The sequence below is a fragment of the Colletotrichum acutatum genome (genome assembly GCF_030867785.1).
Source record: "Colletotrichum acutatum strain CBS 112980 chromosome Unknown BDZ83scaffold_32, whole genome shotgun sequence".
Classification (NCBI taxonomy): Eukaryota; Fungi; Ascomycota; class Sordariomycetes; order Glomerellales; family Glomerellaceae; genus Colletotrichum; species Colletotrichum acutatum.
Window position 1 is genome coordinate 151,188 of NW_026849026.1, and position 12,898 is coordinate 164,085.

The following is a 12,898-nucleotide window of genomic DNA, read 5'->3' on the forward strand; positions in this document are numbered from 1 at the left end:
TCTCGTTGGTCTGGGGAGATTGGGTGCCTCCTTTTCTTGGGTTGGGTGAAGTTTGGGTGAAAGCTGGCAAGCTGGGTGAAGTTGGGTGTGTTGTTCCTGGTCCCCCCTGGGAAACTAAACTCCAGCTCCGAGGCGGTTTGGCTTGAGACGGGGTGGCTGAAAAGGCTTTGAACCCCATCTAGACTGCAAGCAGACTAAGCGAATTGCAAGGGTGAAAATGTGAGTCGTTGACGCGATTGGTTCGGAGACGAGTTGTCGTGGCATGTCGTGCCCAGTCTAGATTTCTCCTTACTTGAGAGGTGAACAAGTCATGAGCCGTCGATGCTCGGAGCTTCTTGTCTCCCCTCCTTTCACAATTGGTAGGCCCGGTAAAGGCGGTAATGACAGGCATGGGGGAGCCCTGGCCTTATGTTCTTGGAAGGACAAGGTCTGCGGGAGAATTCCCTTGTTCACGCCCTGGCTCAGATGCCGATTAAATGCCTCGATTTGGTCCAACTAATCCCCAGAACTGCGGTAAGCAAACGGTTTCTGTCTTATTAGACTGGGTCGAGACCTGCCACTCCGAATAAAACACCATCCAATGCCTTTGTTTGGACGGCGTGGACTGGTTTCCGCACTAGATCCCCCGACAGGCACAAGCACGCTTCCACACCTCCTTGGCGCAAACGTGGGCAATGTTGATATATCAGGGCTGCAATCCTTTGTGTTGACGTCTTCTGTGGTTCTCCATCTTAACGTCCGGGCAGAGCATCTTGACAGAGTGTGAGAAAAATCCTTGCATGGCCGGCCGCAATGATTTCGGAGCAAGGAGGAGTACGCCACATGCCGCCTTCGATATGTCTCTCCTTCATTTGACAGCTGCGCCTTCTACTGCCTCTACATCCACGACGCCGGACTATCCAAAGATAGATGTTGAGATTTCGGTTACCCCTTGCTCTGGGAGTGAGGGTTCGTGGACGCCGGAGGAGCACGTTCATCCCAGGCAATGGAGCCAGGCGCGGAAGGCGTATGATACGTGCTTGATTGTCTTTCTTGAATTTTTCACGTATGTCAACATGGTCTTACAGTCTGAGAATCATAGCTAACATTTTCAAGCACCATGATTAGCACCGCAGGAGTTCGTCCTCTCAGTTACCTTGTACTTGAATGCTGATGCTGACATCTTCAACAGTCACCAGTTGCTGGACACATTTACGGCGATCTTAACCTAAGCCCAGTTGCAGCGACTTGCATTTTTGTTTCAACGTAAGTCAGATGAAAAGGAGGAAGCGTGTTCCAATACCCAGATCACTGACATTGCCACATAGATATCTCATCGGCCAGGCTATCGGAGGAGTCTTCTTCCCACCTTGGTCAGAGTCCTTTGGCCGTAAGAAACTCTACGTAATCAGCACCGGCCTGTACAGCCTGTCATGCATCCTCGTCGGCAAGGTGCCCACAATTCCTGGCATCGTTGTCGGTCGTTCCATCGGTGGACTGTTATCGTCTGTCCCTACCATTGTTGCCACGGGCAGCATCGAAGATCTTTGGGACACCAATGCGCGGGTATGGTGGCTGTACTGGTGGTCACTGGTCGCGAACCTCGGGATATTGACGGGGCCAGTCTTCAGTGACTTGGTCATGAGAAGCACTCACTGGTATGACTATGATGTCTGACTCAGCTTGAGTGCACTTTAACTGATCACGGACCCCATAGGACGTGGGTGTTTCACACTGCGGCCATAGTCACAGCATGCGTCACGATGCTGCTCCTCACAATCAGGGAGTCTCGTCCCTCCGTCGTACTAGCGAGGGCCCAGGCACTCAACAAAGTCCAAGGCCCAAGTACCCACGCCACACCACCGGGCAAGGTGTTCCCTTCAACCCACGAGAAACTCGACCTCCTCCGCCCCCTGCGACTCTTCTTCACCGAGCCAATAGTCTTCCTCGCCGCCGTAACTAGCGCCATCGCCTTTGGGCTCGTCTACCTCTTCACCGAGGTCCTACCCCTCGTCTACGTCGACATGGGCTTTACCGACGCATCGATGAACCTACCTTTCCTCCCTCTCGCGATCGGTATGGTCCTCAGCGGGCTCACACGTCTCTACGATCGTCGGGTCCTCGCCGAAAGGATGTCGAGGTCGCTACCACTCACTCCCGAGTCGAAATTCACAGGATTCATCCTCGGTTCGGTCTTGTTAGCTATCTTCCTGTGGGTATTTGCCTGGACTATCCCACCATACACGACATCGACACATTGGGCTATCCCGACGGTAGCTCTCGTACCGATAGGCTACGCGGTCAATGAGTTTGACTACGTCTTGGCTGGATATCTCACCGATTCCTATCAGACATACTCTGCCAGCGCATTTGCCGCCTTGTCACTCTCTCGAGCGACACTCTGTGCCACTTTCCCTCTCTTAGGGAGAGCACTGTTTGACTCGCTGGACTTGAATGTCGCAACTTCCGTGTTTGCTACTCTAGCCACGGTTCTGTGTGCTGTACCTCCAATGTTGCTGAGGTACGGGGGTACACTTAGAGCCAAAAGTGCGCTCGCGAGCAAGGACTCCTTAGACCTAGCTAGCTTGTGAGGAGCTACTGACCCTATTCAAGTACATATTCATACAAAACTTACATAGAACGTTTCCCAACATACAAGTATTCAGTGCACACTTCAGAACAGACTCCGTGATTATTGCAATAGCAGGGGCATTAGCGAGCATGAAGGAAACTATTACTATCACAACTAAGTAGAGCTATCGGGAAAATATGACACGATACAACCCCTTGTGAAATCGAGGAATACAGGCAATACAGCCGGATGAAGCTGTATGAGACTCTCATTGAATTATTGACGCCCGTTGGTAGCTCCGTTTCTGAGACCGTTCGAAGAGGGAACGAGGCCCTTTGTCGAATAACCCAAGGGCATGCCAACCAAGTACTTCTGCTTGCTTGTAGGTGTGCCATCCGCAGCCTTACCTTGGGCACCTAGAATGTGAACCTGAGCATCCTGCTGGAATACAAGGATGATGTCGGAACCTCCAAACTCAAAGTGTGATATCTCCTCGCCCTTGTTGATCTTCACATTCGGCTGAATCGGGTATTGTTCACCCGGTCCAGGCTGCCACACAAGATTTACCGAGGAAACCTGGGCCATACCGATGGGCAGCACAGCGACGTATCCGAGAAGGGAGTTCTTGATAATGACACAACCGCGGGCTTGAAGGAACTGGTACCCGGCCTCGTCGGGCATGCTAAGAGTGCTGTTCTCTCCATCACCCAACTTCTTTGTTGCTTGAGCACCTGGCGAAGTGTAGCTACGGTGAGGCTTCAGCTCGCCGGTTTCGGGATCGGTGATGACCTGCAAGTACGCCAGGCCCTTGATCACGTTGGCCTCGACGACAGTTCCAGCCACAGGTGCTTGTTGGCGATGGTAATCGTAGGTGTTCAAATACGCATGCATAAAGGTGCCGCCCTCGAATTCTTCGGCGTACTGGCTGCCGGATAGAAGGTCTTTGATGTTCCAAGGGACGTCTTTGATCATGATGTCGTTGTTCTGGTTGACGGGCCAGGCACCGTCAAAAACGCAATCAGCGGGGTAGACAACGAGGCGATTATAGTCTGGGTCCTCGGGATTGCTCGCGCTGATAGGCCGCATACCAGGCTTCAGCAAGCGAGCAAAGAGCTGATTGAAATTCTTCCAACCTCCAAATGGCACGATCGCCTCATCGTAGTTGTATCGGGGTGAGTCTTGGAAAGTCTGGATTGCTGCGGCGTTGATCGAGTTGCTGGTGTCCATCCAGCTTCCAACCTTATTGGCAAAGTCGATTGTCCATTGGCTCAGTGGTAGGGGAGCCTGGCCGATAGCGTTCGGGGTGATGGGTGTCGAGTACGGGGGGATGTTGATGGGCCTCTGGTCGAGGATGAAATAGAGCACGCAGAATGTGTTATAGATGAGCTTGCCGCTGCACACTTCCGAGGGCACCCAGTTCAGCATGGCGCTGAGGAAGCGGAGAAAGGTGTCAGCGTCCTTGATACCCCAATCATGCAGTTGCGGGATATCTTGGGCAGTTGCTGCGTTCACAGCCTCTTGCAAGAGGGTCAGATTGCCATCGAAGATACTTTCGACGAGGCTCGTTTGTATCCATGGATCCACTTTGGAAGATAGAGGGAAGGGGGCGGGATCGGGCGGAGAAGATTTCGGAGGCATGGCTGCGCTGAGATTGTGATGGAGAAGATCAGTTTGGATTTGAAGGTAGTAAGTTAGCCAAAGCAAGTTTGAGTGAGGAATGGGAGAATAGAAGATGTCACAGACTCAAGGTTCGTCAATAATTTATAAGCATCGAGACAAGTAGCTCTCTCTTTCATTGCCGAGCTCAAAAATGCGATTGCGGTGAGAAGAATCACAAGACTGCTTCAGCTGAAGCTACTAGATGCTGGCTTTGCGACGTTTGCATTCCGAATCTTTCATCTCTGAGCCGTTTGCTACCAGTATTTCTCCTCATCGATCCATTTTGAGACAGAGCTGAAAGCCACAAACTCCAAGAAGTGATGCCTAGACTGCAAACATCACCACGGTACTTGAGCTGAAGGTAGTAGAATGCACATCGCTCATCTACCGAGTGCCGGGAATGCCATGTTTTGCATGGCTTTTGCTGGAACGGCCCGCGAACCGTTGATGTTCTCGTCGTCGGGTGAGCGAACGCGGCATGTTGGCGGTTCATCCCCAGACTCGAGATATGTGCCGTTACCTCAGCTCCAACTAGGGCTGAGACAGCGGGCGGCAAGTAGGAGCTCTCGCGGCCGGAGTAGGACCAATATGCTTCACTTCAAGCTCTGGGGAAGGACTCGACTATCGAAGGGACACTAAGGGGTTGGATGCTCTATAGCACGAGCTCTTATGTGAGTGCCGGATCGCTGAACATGTAGTATTGATGTGGTAGGTGTACTCTTCCTACCTTCCTCGATGGCCGAGAGACCAAGGAATCCCGTGGAGGAGACGCAGCTGCCACGAGCCGGTCATCCGGAGTTAACTTCCTCCACATCGCATGAGAAAGCTCTGCCAACTTTGTCGCAGAAAAGAATGTGGCCTGTATTTTAGGTGAAATATGGTAACTTGCTGAGGAGAAGAGCGTCAGAAGATGGACATGCCGTGTTGTTATCAGGGCCTTGCCCTCGGCCTCCGATATTGCGACCAAATTCTGTCTGGTGCTGCGACAATTGCTCATCACGGAAGTTCGCAGCAGGTATGCTTGGTCATGCTACCGGAAGACAAACCAGGCACCAGTATTCCAGAACTCATTTGTGATGAAATGATCAAGAATGAATTCCACTTCCCCTTGAGTAACCTTACGCCAATGAAATGAGGATCAGATCAGTGTTTTGTTAGCCGAAACCTATGGGCTTACGGTTCTTTGGTACTGACCTTCGGCAGGAAATTCCTGCCCATTCCGACCGAGCAATGCCAAGCAGTCAAAGTGCGTGGGCGGGTACTTAATCTGTTCAGATAAGGTACTTCACAATACTAACCTTAAGTCAGTATGTAGTGGTACTGCTGGGTCGACGCGAAGTGGTAGAGGCACTTGCCTTGGGGGAGATAAGGGTTTTCGAGCCGCTCCGGTCTCCTTCCGCAGCAAAACACTATCGGAGACGGGGACGATTCTGAATGTTTCTTCATCGCCGAAGTGAGGTTAAAACTGGCGAAGAACTTCCGAAGCCGGAGGAGACAGAGAACTTTGGTGACTACTCTCGCAGTCGTTCGAATGGGTAGAAGCTCGAGTGATTAGGCAAGCGTGGGCATTCTGTCATCTTCGAGATCTTTATTTAAAATTCCACGAAACGCTCTCTCGGACACCAGACCTGACCTGATAGTAGGGATATCTGGCTACCTAGGAGATACATTCCATTCTGTCCGTAACTTTCTACAATCAGAGACAAATCTTCAAATCTAAATAACACCCGCCATGTGAAATGTACTAGGACGTTCTCCTATGTGAACACGAGGTAAATTTCCTCGATACCTGCACTAAGAATGTTGTGGGCGCAAAGTGATGAGAAGTAGTAAGCTCATTTTATGCATTGAAACTGGGGAAGTGTCATCCCAAGCACTTAGGATAAATACGGACCAGCATGTGATTGGAAAGGACCCGTAGCAACGTTACTTTGCATCCGCATACTCCCAAAGCGTTCCTTCTGCGCAATTCTATCCCCAGGAAACGGCAATCAGTGTTAGATAGTGACTTGGGTGTCTCAGTCGTCATCATGCTCTCTCATCGCTTTTGAGAAATGGATCCCACTAGCCTTAGCTTGATCCCATGGGTGTGCCACAGTCCTATTCAAGAAAACATCAGACTTCACTTGCATGCAAGTCATTCGCGGGCAAGGCCTCATAGATAGATTTCCTTTTACGGCCAAGTCAGGCAACTTCGCCATGCCGCACGGCCTCTTCCGTGAAAACGGATGAAATACACACGGACTATTGGATTCCTTCCATACCGAAAGCAATTGATCTCAGCTTGGCCATATACTCATGGCAGGCTAAATTCGAAGTAGGCAATGCGTGTTCTGTAACAACCCACTGTTCGCTTGCTGGCAGTTGCCCGAGTAAGATCGAAGCCGATTGGCTATGAGCATCAAGATGCTTGTCAACTTAACTCCAAACTTCTACTTTACCGTACCGCTAGAATCATTTATTGCCGGGGCTACCCTTTTCTTTGTTTAGAAATACTGCTGCCTTGTGCGGAGACGGTACAAAATGCTGCTGCCTTGAGGGTGGAGGACAATGTACTAATAGGTCGCGGACCTTTGGGCGCGCTTAACGCAAGGCGACAACTGCCACTCCGGGATATAGATGGTCCACAGTTAGTAATCCTACAAATTGCTGTAAGGCTCTGCGGCAGGATCATTTGGCACATATTGATTAAGTCTCCATGAGGCATGAGGCTACGGAGATACCGGCCTCGGAGTCTTAATGGCATTCGTGCTTCGACCTCAAAGTTAGCCCTGGATCATGAGCTGGAGTTCTATGGACAACGAATTGACTTCGAGTCACGCTTCGAACTCATTCAAATGTATTGCCAAGATAGAGTAAGTGATTTTGACACACATCTGTTTCTCAAGATATTCAGGACGAACACGAAGAAACGCCGTTGGAGTAATTATGACAAACTCGCAAACGCATTGGCCGAGTGCTTGCCATTCATGCAGGGGGACAGAACCAAAAAGACTTCATCTGGAGCTCAGCCCTCCCAGAGCCAGGGAGGCTACCATGGCCTTTCCGCTCTAGGAATGTGTTAAACTGTTGCCTAACTGTTGGTTCCACGGTTAATTCGCCGCAAAACTTTACGAACCACACTTTTTCCACACGAGCTGTCACTCCTGGTTCACCAACATCCACGTGCGTCTATACGTAAGTGAGTAGCACTATCGTCGTAAAAGGAGGTTTCACTCAGGTCATTAACAGCTACAGGGTTGTGGCGAAGCTGTCACCAAGAGATCGACTCAGTGTCATGATGGCCAATCTTCAAAGCCCGGTGCGAACGGGGAGGCAGCCAGGTCACAGGTGATGAGGAATGCAATTAGCCGCTTGATGGGGCTGGTACGGAAGAGTATCTAACATCATTTCCTGTACCTCCATTAGTCTAATTCCAAAACCTGAAGAATGGATATGTGACGATGATTTGTCGAGTCAGGAAAGATGACCCATTTTACAGGACAGCAAGATGCATCTAGCCTAGGAGTAGCCTGTAACGGTACCTGGGTAATGTTGAACTTACAATGAATTTTGTATTCTCAAGTCTTTGTCTGAGTGCTGCGAGCCACATGAAGCCTCTCTTATTTAAAAAGATACCATTCAGTCGAACTTCCCCTCTAGAAAGGCATCTCAGACACGAATTTCGTTTGGTGTTATTCTCATCCTTCACTTACGTTGCCTTGTTAGCGTTCTGCAAACGATCAGATTTCTGAAAATCTTTTCTTGATACCCGACTTCATTTTGTTTCTACCAGCCTCCAGCGTTGTCATCACCAGCTATACTCATTCGTCTTTTCGTTCTTTGCCTCCACGATATACTCTCAACTTTAGCGACGTATCCCTTCGATTCTTTCCCTCGTTCTGTCCGATACCCGAGAATCCATCGACGATTAACTTCGACAAAAACATAAGAAGAAATAGTCGGTGGCCAAGATGATAGCACTCCCTGGAAAGGTCCTGTTGAAGGCCTCGGCCCTTGTAACCTTGGCCATGACGGCCGCCTTGGTTGTCCATCAACTCAGCTACACCAACGACTTCGCGCTCCCAAACCAGTCTATAGAGGTCATTAGGCTCTGTAATGCTTCTGAACGTCATGGGAAAGACTTTCGAGATACCATTGATTCAAAACCACCACAAGAGCCCATTCCTAAAATTATTCACCAGATTTGGAAGGACCACAATGTGAGCACATACAGGGTTAGAGCCTCATACGAGACGTGGAAACATACGATGGAACCTCTCAACTATACCGTCAAATTATGGACAGACGAAGATGTTCTCAAACTTATAAAGACAGAATATTCTTGGTTACTGTCGACGTACGAGGGCTATGCCCAGAATATTCAACGAGCCGATGTGGCAAGACTGGTAGTTGTCCATGCAGAGGGAGGCATGTATGCAGACTTGGACGTATACCCCAGATCGACCGAGGAGATGTCCTGTATTCAAAGCCTCGGCTTACAGGCTGTCTTTGCCCCAACATCAAGTACTCTTGGACTCAGCAACCACTTCTTCATGGCACAGCGTGGCTCCTCCTTTCTCGAATGGGCTCTCCAAGAAGCTAAGCGACGCGGCGGTGCGACCTCGAAACGAATCCTCCTTCCCTACCTCCAGGTATTCTGGTCGACAGGCCCGATAATGGTCACATATGCGTTCCATCAGTACGCATGGATGTACAGCACATTACATCACGGCGTGGCGTTGCTGGATGAGGGATACGCCCGGAAGCTGTTCGGCCACGCGGCAGGACGCTCGTGGCATGGGTCAGATGGGCAGTTCTTGAACTACGTGTCAGATCACCTGGGAACTGTGTTGTTCTGGGTCACTGTGTGCCTATCTGTGCTGTCTTTGGCGACCATAATCGTACTTAAGAAGAGTCGCGGGAAGTCGATTGACTTTCTTGTAGGTTGCGGATCTATTTGTAGGAAGGAGAACCGGGTAACCAAAGTATAAGCTTAGTTCCGTTAGATATCATGCCCTGCCTTATGTCTTTCTTCTTGTCTAACTTCCTCGTTTTTTATGAAGCAATTCTGAGTGTGTATGCTTAACATCAGACGAGAAATATTGGAAAATTGACCACATGCAATCATTCGGATTTATTCCGGACAACTTGCAATACATACATGGGCATGTATGTGTAACAATCCATTATTTCAATTACAAATACCGCGTTGCAGCCCTTACTTGATAAAACCCATTGGAAGATAAGGGTATCACTAGACTGCCTCAAGTGGGAGATTCACTCCCTAGAAGATGTGACGAGAAGAAAACATCGATAATTCGTAGCAGTCATTGATTACGGGAGAAGGATTGAAGCCGGCTGTCCGTTATTCCCTCGTTGGACGCCTAGTCAACCTCACCCAAAAGTCCCTGGCGACAAAGAAAATCGCACTGAGAGTCTTGATTGGTTTTTCTGGGTTCATCACGGTGAAGTCATATCTCCTCAATAGCTGTATGAAGTCAGTAAGACGCTACACGAAAAGTACATAAGGGAAAATCTTACCTCGACAAAGACCTTGTTTAACTCCATCACGGCGATCGGTTTCCCGAGACAAGAGTATTTACCGTGGCCAAAGTGAGAATCAACTGCGGCGTTCATTCGTCTGAGATCATCCTCATTTGCCGAAAGCCATCTCTCTGGGCGGAAAACATCGGCATCCGGACCCCACACCCAGAGTGAGCGTCCGACGCCGAAGAAATTGTGTCCGATCTGGGTGCCGCCAGGAATAAAGTAGCCGTTTAGGACATCTCCGCCCTCTGGTACTTGCTTGAAGCCGAGGCCAGTGACAGGAGGGTAAAAACGCAGGCCTTCGCGGATGACCGCTTGGAGGTATGGAAGTCTAAGGGCTTCGGCATTGGTGATGGGGGAGCTGATTAGGTCAGCGGCAATGGCATCGTCAATCTCCTGCTGGAGCCGACGATACGCAACTGGATTGTTAATTAACGATAATAATGTCATGCGCATGGCTTGTGCTGCCGAGTTTGTGCCAGCGATCCTGAAATAGCATGAGCACCAGAATCGACCAAAGTTATGGGTGAGACTGACATGTGAATGTACACAAGTTGGATAAGTTCATCTTTACCGAGACCTTGGTTGATGAAAGCTTGCATCATGTCTTTCTGGGGCTTCGCGCCGGGTTGAAGTCTCATTTCAGCGTAATTTTTAGCGAAGCTACCTTGCGTTAGTTTCCAGACTTATGGTGCCCAAGATTGGCTTCACTCACCCCATCAAACGACCAAAGCCGATCTGGTCATCCTCTTTGGGTAACATGAGCCTGAAAGGCCACTTATGAACAAGTCTTCCAAGCCAAGGAAGCACCGAAACGACATTCATGATCGGTAAAGACGACTCGTTGATCTCAATGTACCGAAACAGGTCCCGGTCCTCTGCAAGAAACCCGAATGCACCACCGAAGGAAACATCGCCAATAGCGTCGAGCGCAAAGAACTGTGTCTTCTCGGCGAGATCCAGCGGACAAAATTCCGAGTCGGTAGAAACGTAATGCCGGTCTATCAGGCTGACCAAATTCATGAGCTGGCGGTCGATCCCGATCTCAAAGCCATAACCTTCATTCTCTTTGGCGGCATACTTTTCAGCAACGCGGAGGGAGCAATTAGCGGACTTAAACTCAAAAGTGGCAGCGCTTCTGGGGGTCATGAATTGACCAGCAACAGCGAAAGTCTAAGACCACAAAGGAAACTGAAACTTACGGCCGGTCCCATTCTCGCCCTCATAGCTTTGTGTTCGTTCTCGTCCCGCATCGAGACAACATTATCTACGCCCGGAGTGATCCGGCCGGAGTCATAGAAGTCGCCCTTGGTGTACGGCGAGCGGACAGCCGACATCTTGCGCAGCGAGTCCAGGTCTGTGCAGAGGAGCTCGTTGGGCCCTATGCGAGCAAGGGGTCCTGCGACGACGATCAGTGATCAGCGTCTGTCTCTCCAGTTTCTCGGGGTGCTTGTTGGCTTGCTATCGCAACTCCAAAGCCACCGGGCGTAGTTTCTCGATGGCAATGAAGAAGTACACTCACCATATTCCCTCGCAATATCATTCAGGTGCTCATGATATGTTCCCCCAATTGCCTTTTTCAATTGCCAAAGGACTGAGATCGAGGCTAGGAAAGGCCCAGGGATCTTTCGCAGGCGATACCATGACCGAAACTCCCACGCAAAAAAGGCGATGACGGCGACCAGAGCGATGGATTTGGCGCATAAGACTCCTGACGTGCTCAAGCCTGGAATGGATCCCAGATGATCCTCACCCAAACCCACTTGATTAGGCCCGAGGCTGGCCATTTCCCCCCGAATCTCTTGTCCTCCACGCGTAGGACAGATCGTCCCGTCGCCCGTCCCGGGCCGTTCCAACAGTCTCACTGGCGCACCCCCGATTCGTCCTTGCTATTGCTGCGCCGCTTGGTAACTTGCTTCGCTTGTAGGCGGTCGTACTGGGTTCCGGGCATGAGAGAGGGCAAGTACTTGGGGCCGTCAAAGATGCATGTATGTCTGCTTCGTCGCTGATGTGATTAAAGCCCTCGTTTCCTGGCTCTATTGTCGCTTGCCATCAATTATCCCCTGTTGAACTGCGCTTTCCGGCGCCCAAATAACATAGGCCTTGTGTTGACTATGCCTCGACAGTGCTTGAGAGCCGCTGTCTGTTGGCTCTCCCTTCTATTCTGTCGTTGGTTGACGCATTCGTAGACCCTGTCGCTATTTTGTCATTTCTCGTTCGTCGCGGACCCGATAATTTGGTAACGCCTCGCGGGAGAGAGGCACAGCAGCCGCGACAGCGCGGGGCAAGTTGAAAAGAAACGAAACTGCAGATCTAGAGCGTCGGGATCGGGGTTCAGGCTCGACGATGTCGGCCTGTGAGTATGAGAAGAGTGAAAGGGAGGGGAAATGGCACGATGGAGATGACAAACGAGAGATTGGGGAATAAGCTTCCCTTTATTGGCAAATGCGACCCAAGGTTAGATGAGCGCCCATGTCCAAGGTGAAGAATCGTGGCTGCGGAAGACTAATACCAGAGGAGGGTTAGCCGGGAAGAAGCCTGGAATCACGCTGAGCAAGGCCATTTGCACTAAGGATTCGCGCTAGATGAAGCATGTGGAAGATGTGGAGGGTGGCTGGCCCGAGGCCATCTTCCAAGCCTGCTTCCTCTCCTTAGCATCTAAAGTTCTATGCTGCAATAAGGTGTTCGGCCTTATGGATGGATCTTAGGTTATGATGACCGTAAATTAGCACAAGATGCTCGGGACGTTCTGAGACGGTAATCAAGCTAGGGATTGTGCACTCGAGAGATGGAAGCTTATTTCTTTTTACACAATACGTTTCTATGCATGTAAGTAGCTGGATTTGCTATCCTTCCAGGCTTCCTCTTCTTTGGCCCGTGACCTGATTGTCTAGATTTCTTTGTCCCGACTTAAGATCCACCCTTTGACCGAGTGTTCGAGTTCGACGGAAGCCAAGTGCAGAAAGGCATTGTCTTGAGCAATCAGAAAGCATCTATCTCGGGCCACATAAGCAGGTGAACACTTGCATGCAAGGTGCCGAAGAGCTGCTGTCGACAGCGCCGTGCCATTTCACCGGTGACATCCACCCGCTCACTGTGTCTTAACTAATAAGATGGATTCTCATTTGATCTCGTTCATTGGTATCTTCTTCATCCCAG

The 12,898-nt window shown here is 50.3% G+C and overlaps 4 protein-coding genes across 4 annotated transcripts; 2 read left to right on the forward strand and 2 right to left on the reverse strand.

The window, feature by feature from the left end:
- Nucleotides 1–836: 836 nt before the first annotated feature.
- BDZ83DRAFT_574458 (fluconazole resistance protein 1) lies at nt 837–2,570 on the forward strand (the record flags this gene model as incomplete). Its single annotated transcript, XM_060504715.1, has 5 exons — nt 837–1,045; nt 1,096–1,117; nt 1,172–1,245; nt 1,308–1,637; nt 1,697–2,570. The coding sequence occupies 5 exons, from the start codon at nt 837–839 to the stop codon at nt 2,568–2,570; spliced, it is 1,509 nt and encodes a 502-aa protein (XP_060366513.1).
- A 257-nt stretch (nt 2,571–2,827) lies between these two features.
- Nucleotides 2,828–4,189, reverse strand: BDZ83DRAFT_750832 (phosphatidylserine decarboxylase-domain-containing protein; the record flags this gene model as incomplete). Its single annotated transcript, XM_060513970.1, has 1 exon — nt 2,828–4,189. One exon carries the CDS (start codon nt 4,187–4,189, stop codon nt 2,828–2,830), a length of 1,362 nt encoding a protein of 453 aa, XP_060366514.1.
- Nucleotides 4,190–8,220: 4,031 nt separating this feature from the next.
- BDZ83DRAFT_574515 (nucleotide-diphospho-sugar transferase) lies at nt 8,221–9,183 on the forward strand (the record flags this gene model as incomplete). Its single annotated transcript, XM_060504717.1, has 1 exon — nt 8,221–9,183. The coding sequence occupies one exon, from the start codon at nt 8,221–8,223 to the stop codon at nt 9,181–9,183; it is 963 nt and encodes a 320-aa protein (XP_060366515.1).
- A 187-nt stretch (nt 9,184–9,370) lies between these two features.
- On the reverse strand, nt 9,371–11,813 carry BDZ83DRAFT_259198 (cytochrome P450). The gene is made up of 6 exons (XM_060501982.1): nt 11,262–11,813; nt 10,942–11,138; nt 10,455–10,819; nt 10,277–10,402; nt 9,734–10,226; nt 9,371–9,680 (listed from the first exon to the last, which is right to left on the reverse strand). Exons 1-6 carry the CDS (start codon nt 11,524–11,526, stop codon nt 9,558–9,560), a joined length of 1,569 nt encoding a protein of 522 aa, XP_060366516.1. The 5' UTR covers nt 11,527–11,813; the 3' UTR covers nt 9,371–9,557.
- Between the last annotated feature and the right edge of the window lie 1,085 nt (nt 11,814–12,898).

Excerpts from the sequence above, each read along its gene's own strand:
- BDZ83DRAFT_259198 (XM_060501982.1), bottom strand. The coding sequence starts at position 11,526 with ATGGCCAGCCTCGGGCCTAATCAAGTGGGTTTGGGTGAGGATCATCTG. Across the intron at positions 10,820-10,941 it reads GGGCGAGAATGGGACCGGCC|TATGCCGCCAAAGAGAATGA; the intron begins GTAAGTTTCAGT and ends GTTGCTGAAAAG. Across the intron at positions 10,403-10,454 it reads GGCTTTGGTCGTTTGATGGG|CTTCGCTAAAAATTACGCTG; the intron begins GTGAGTGAAGCC and ends AACGCAAGGTAG.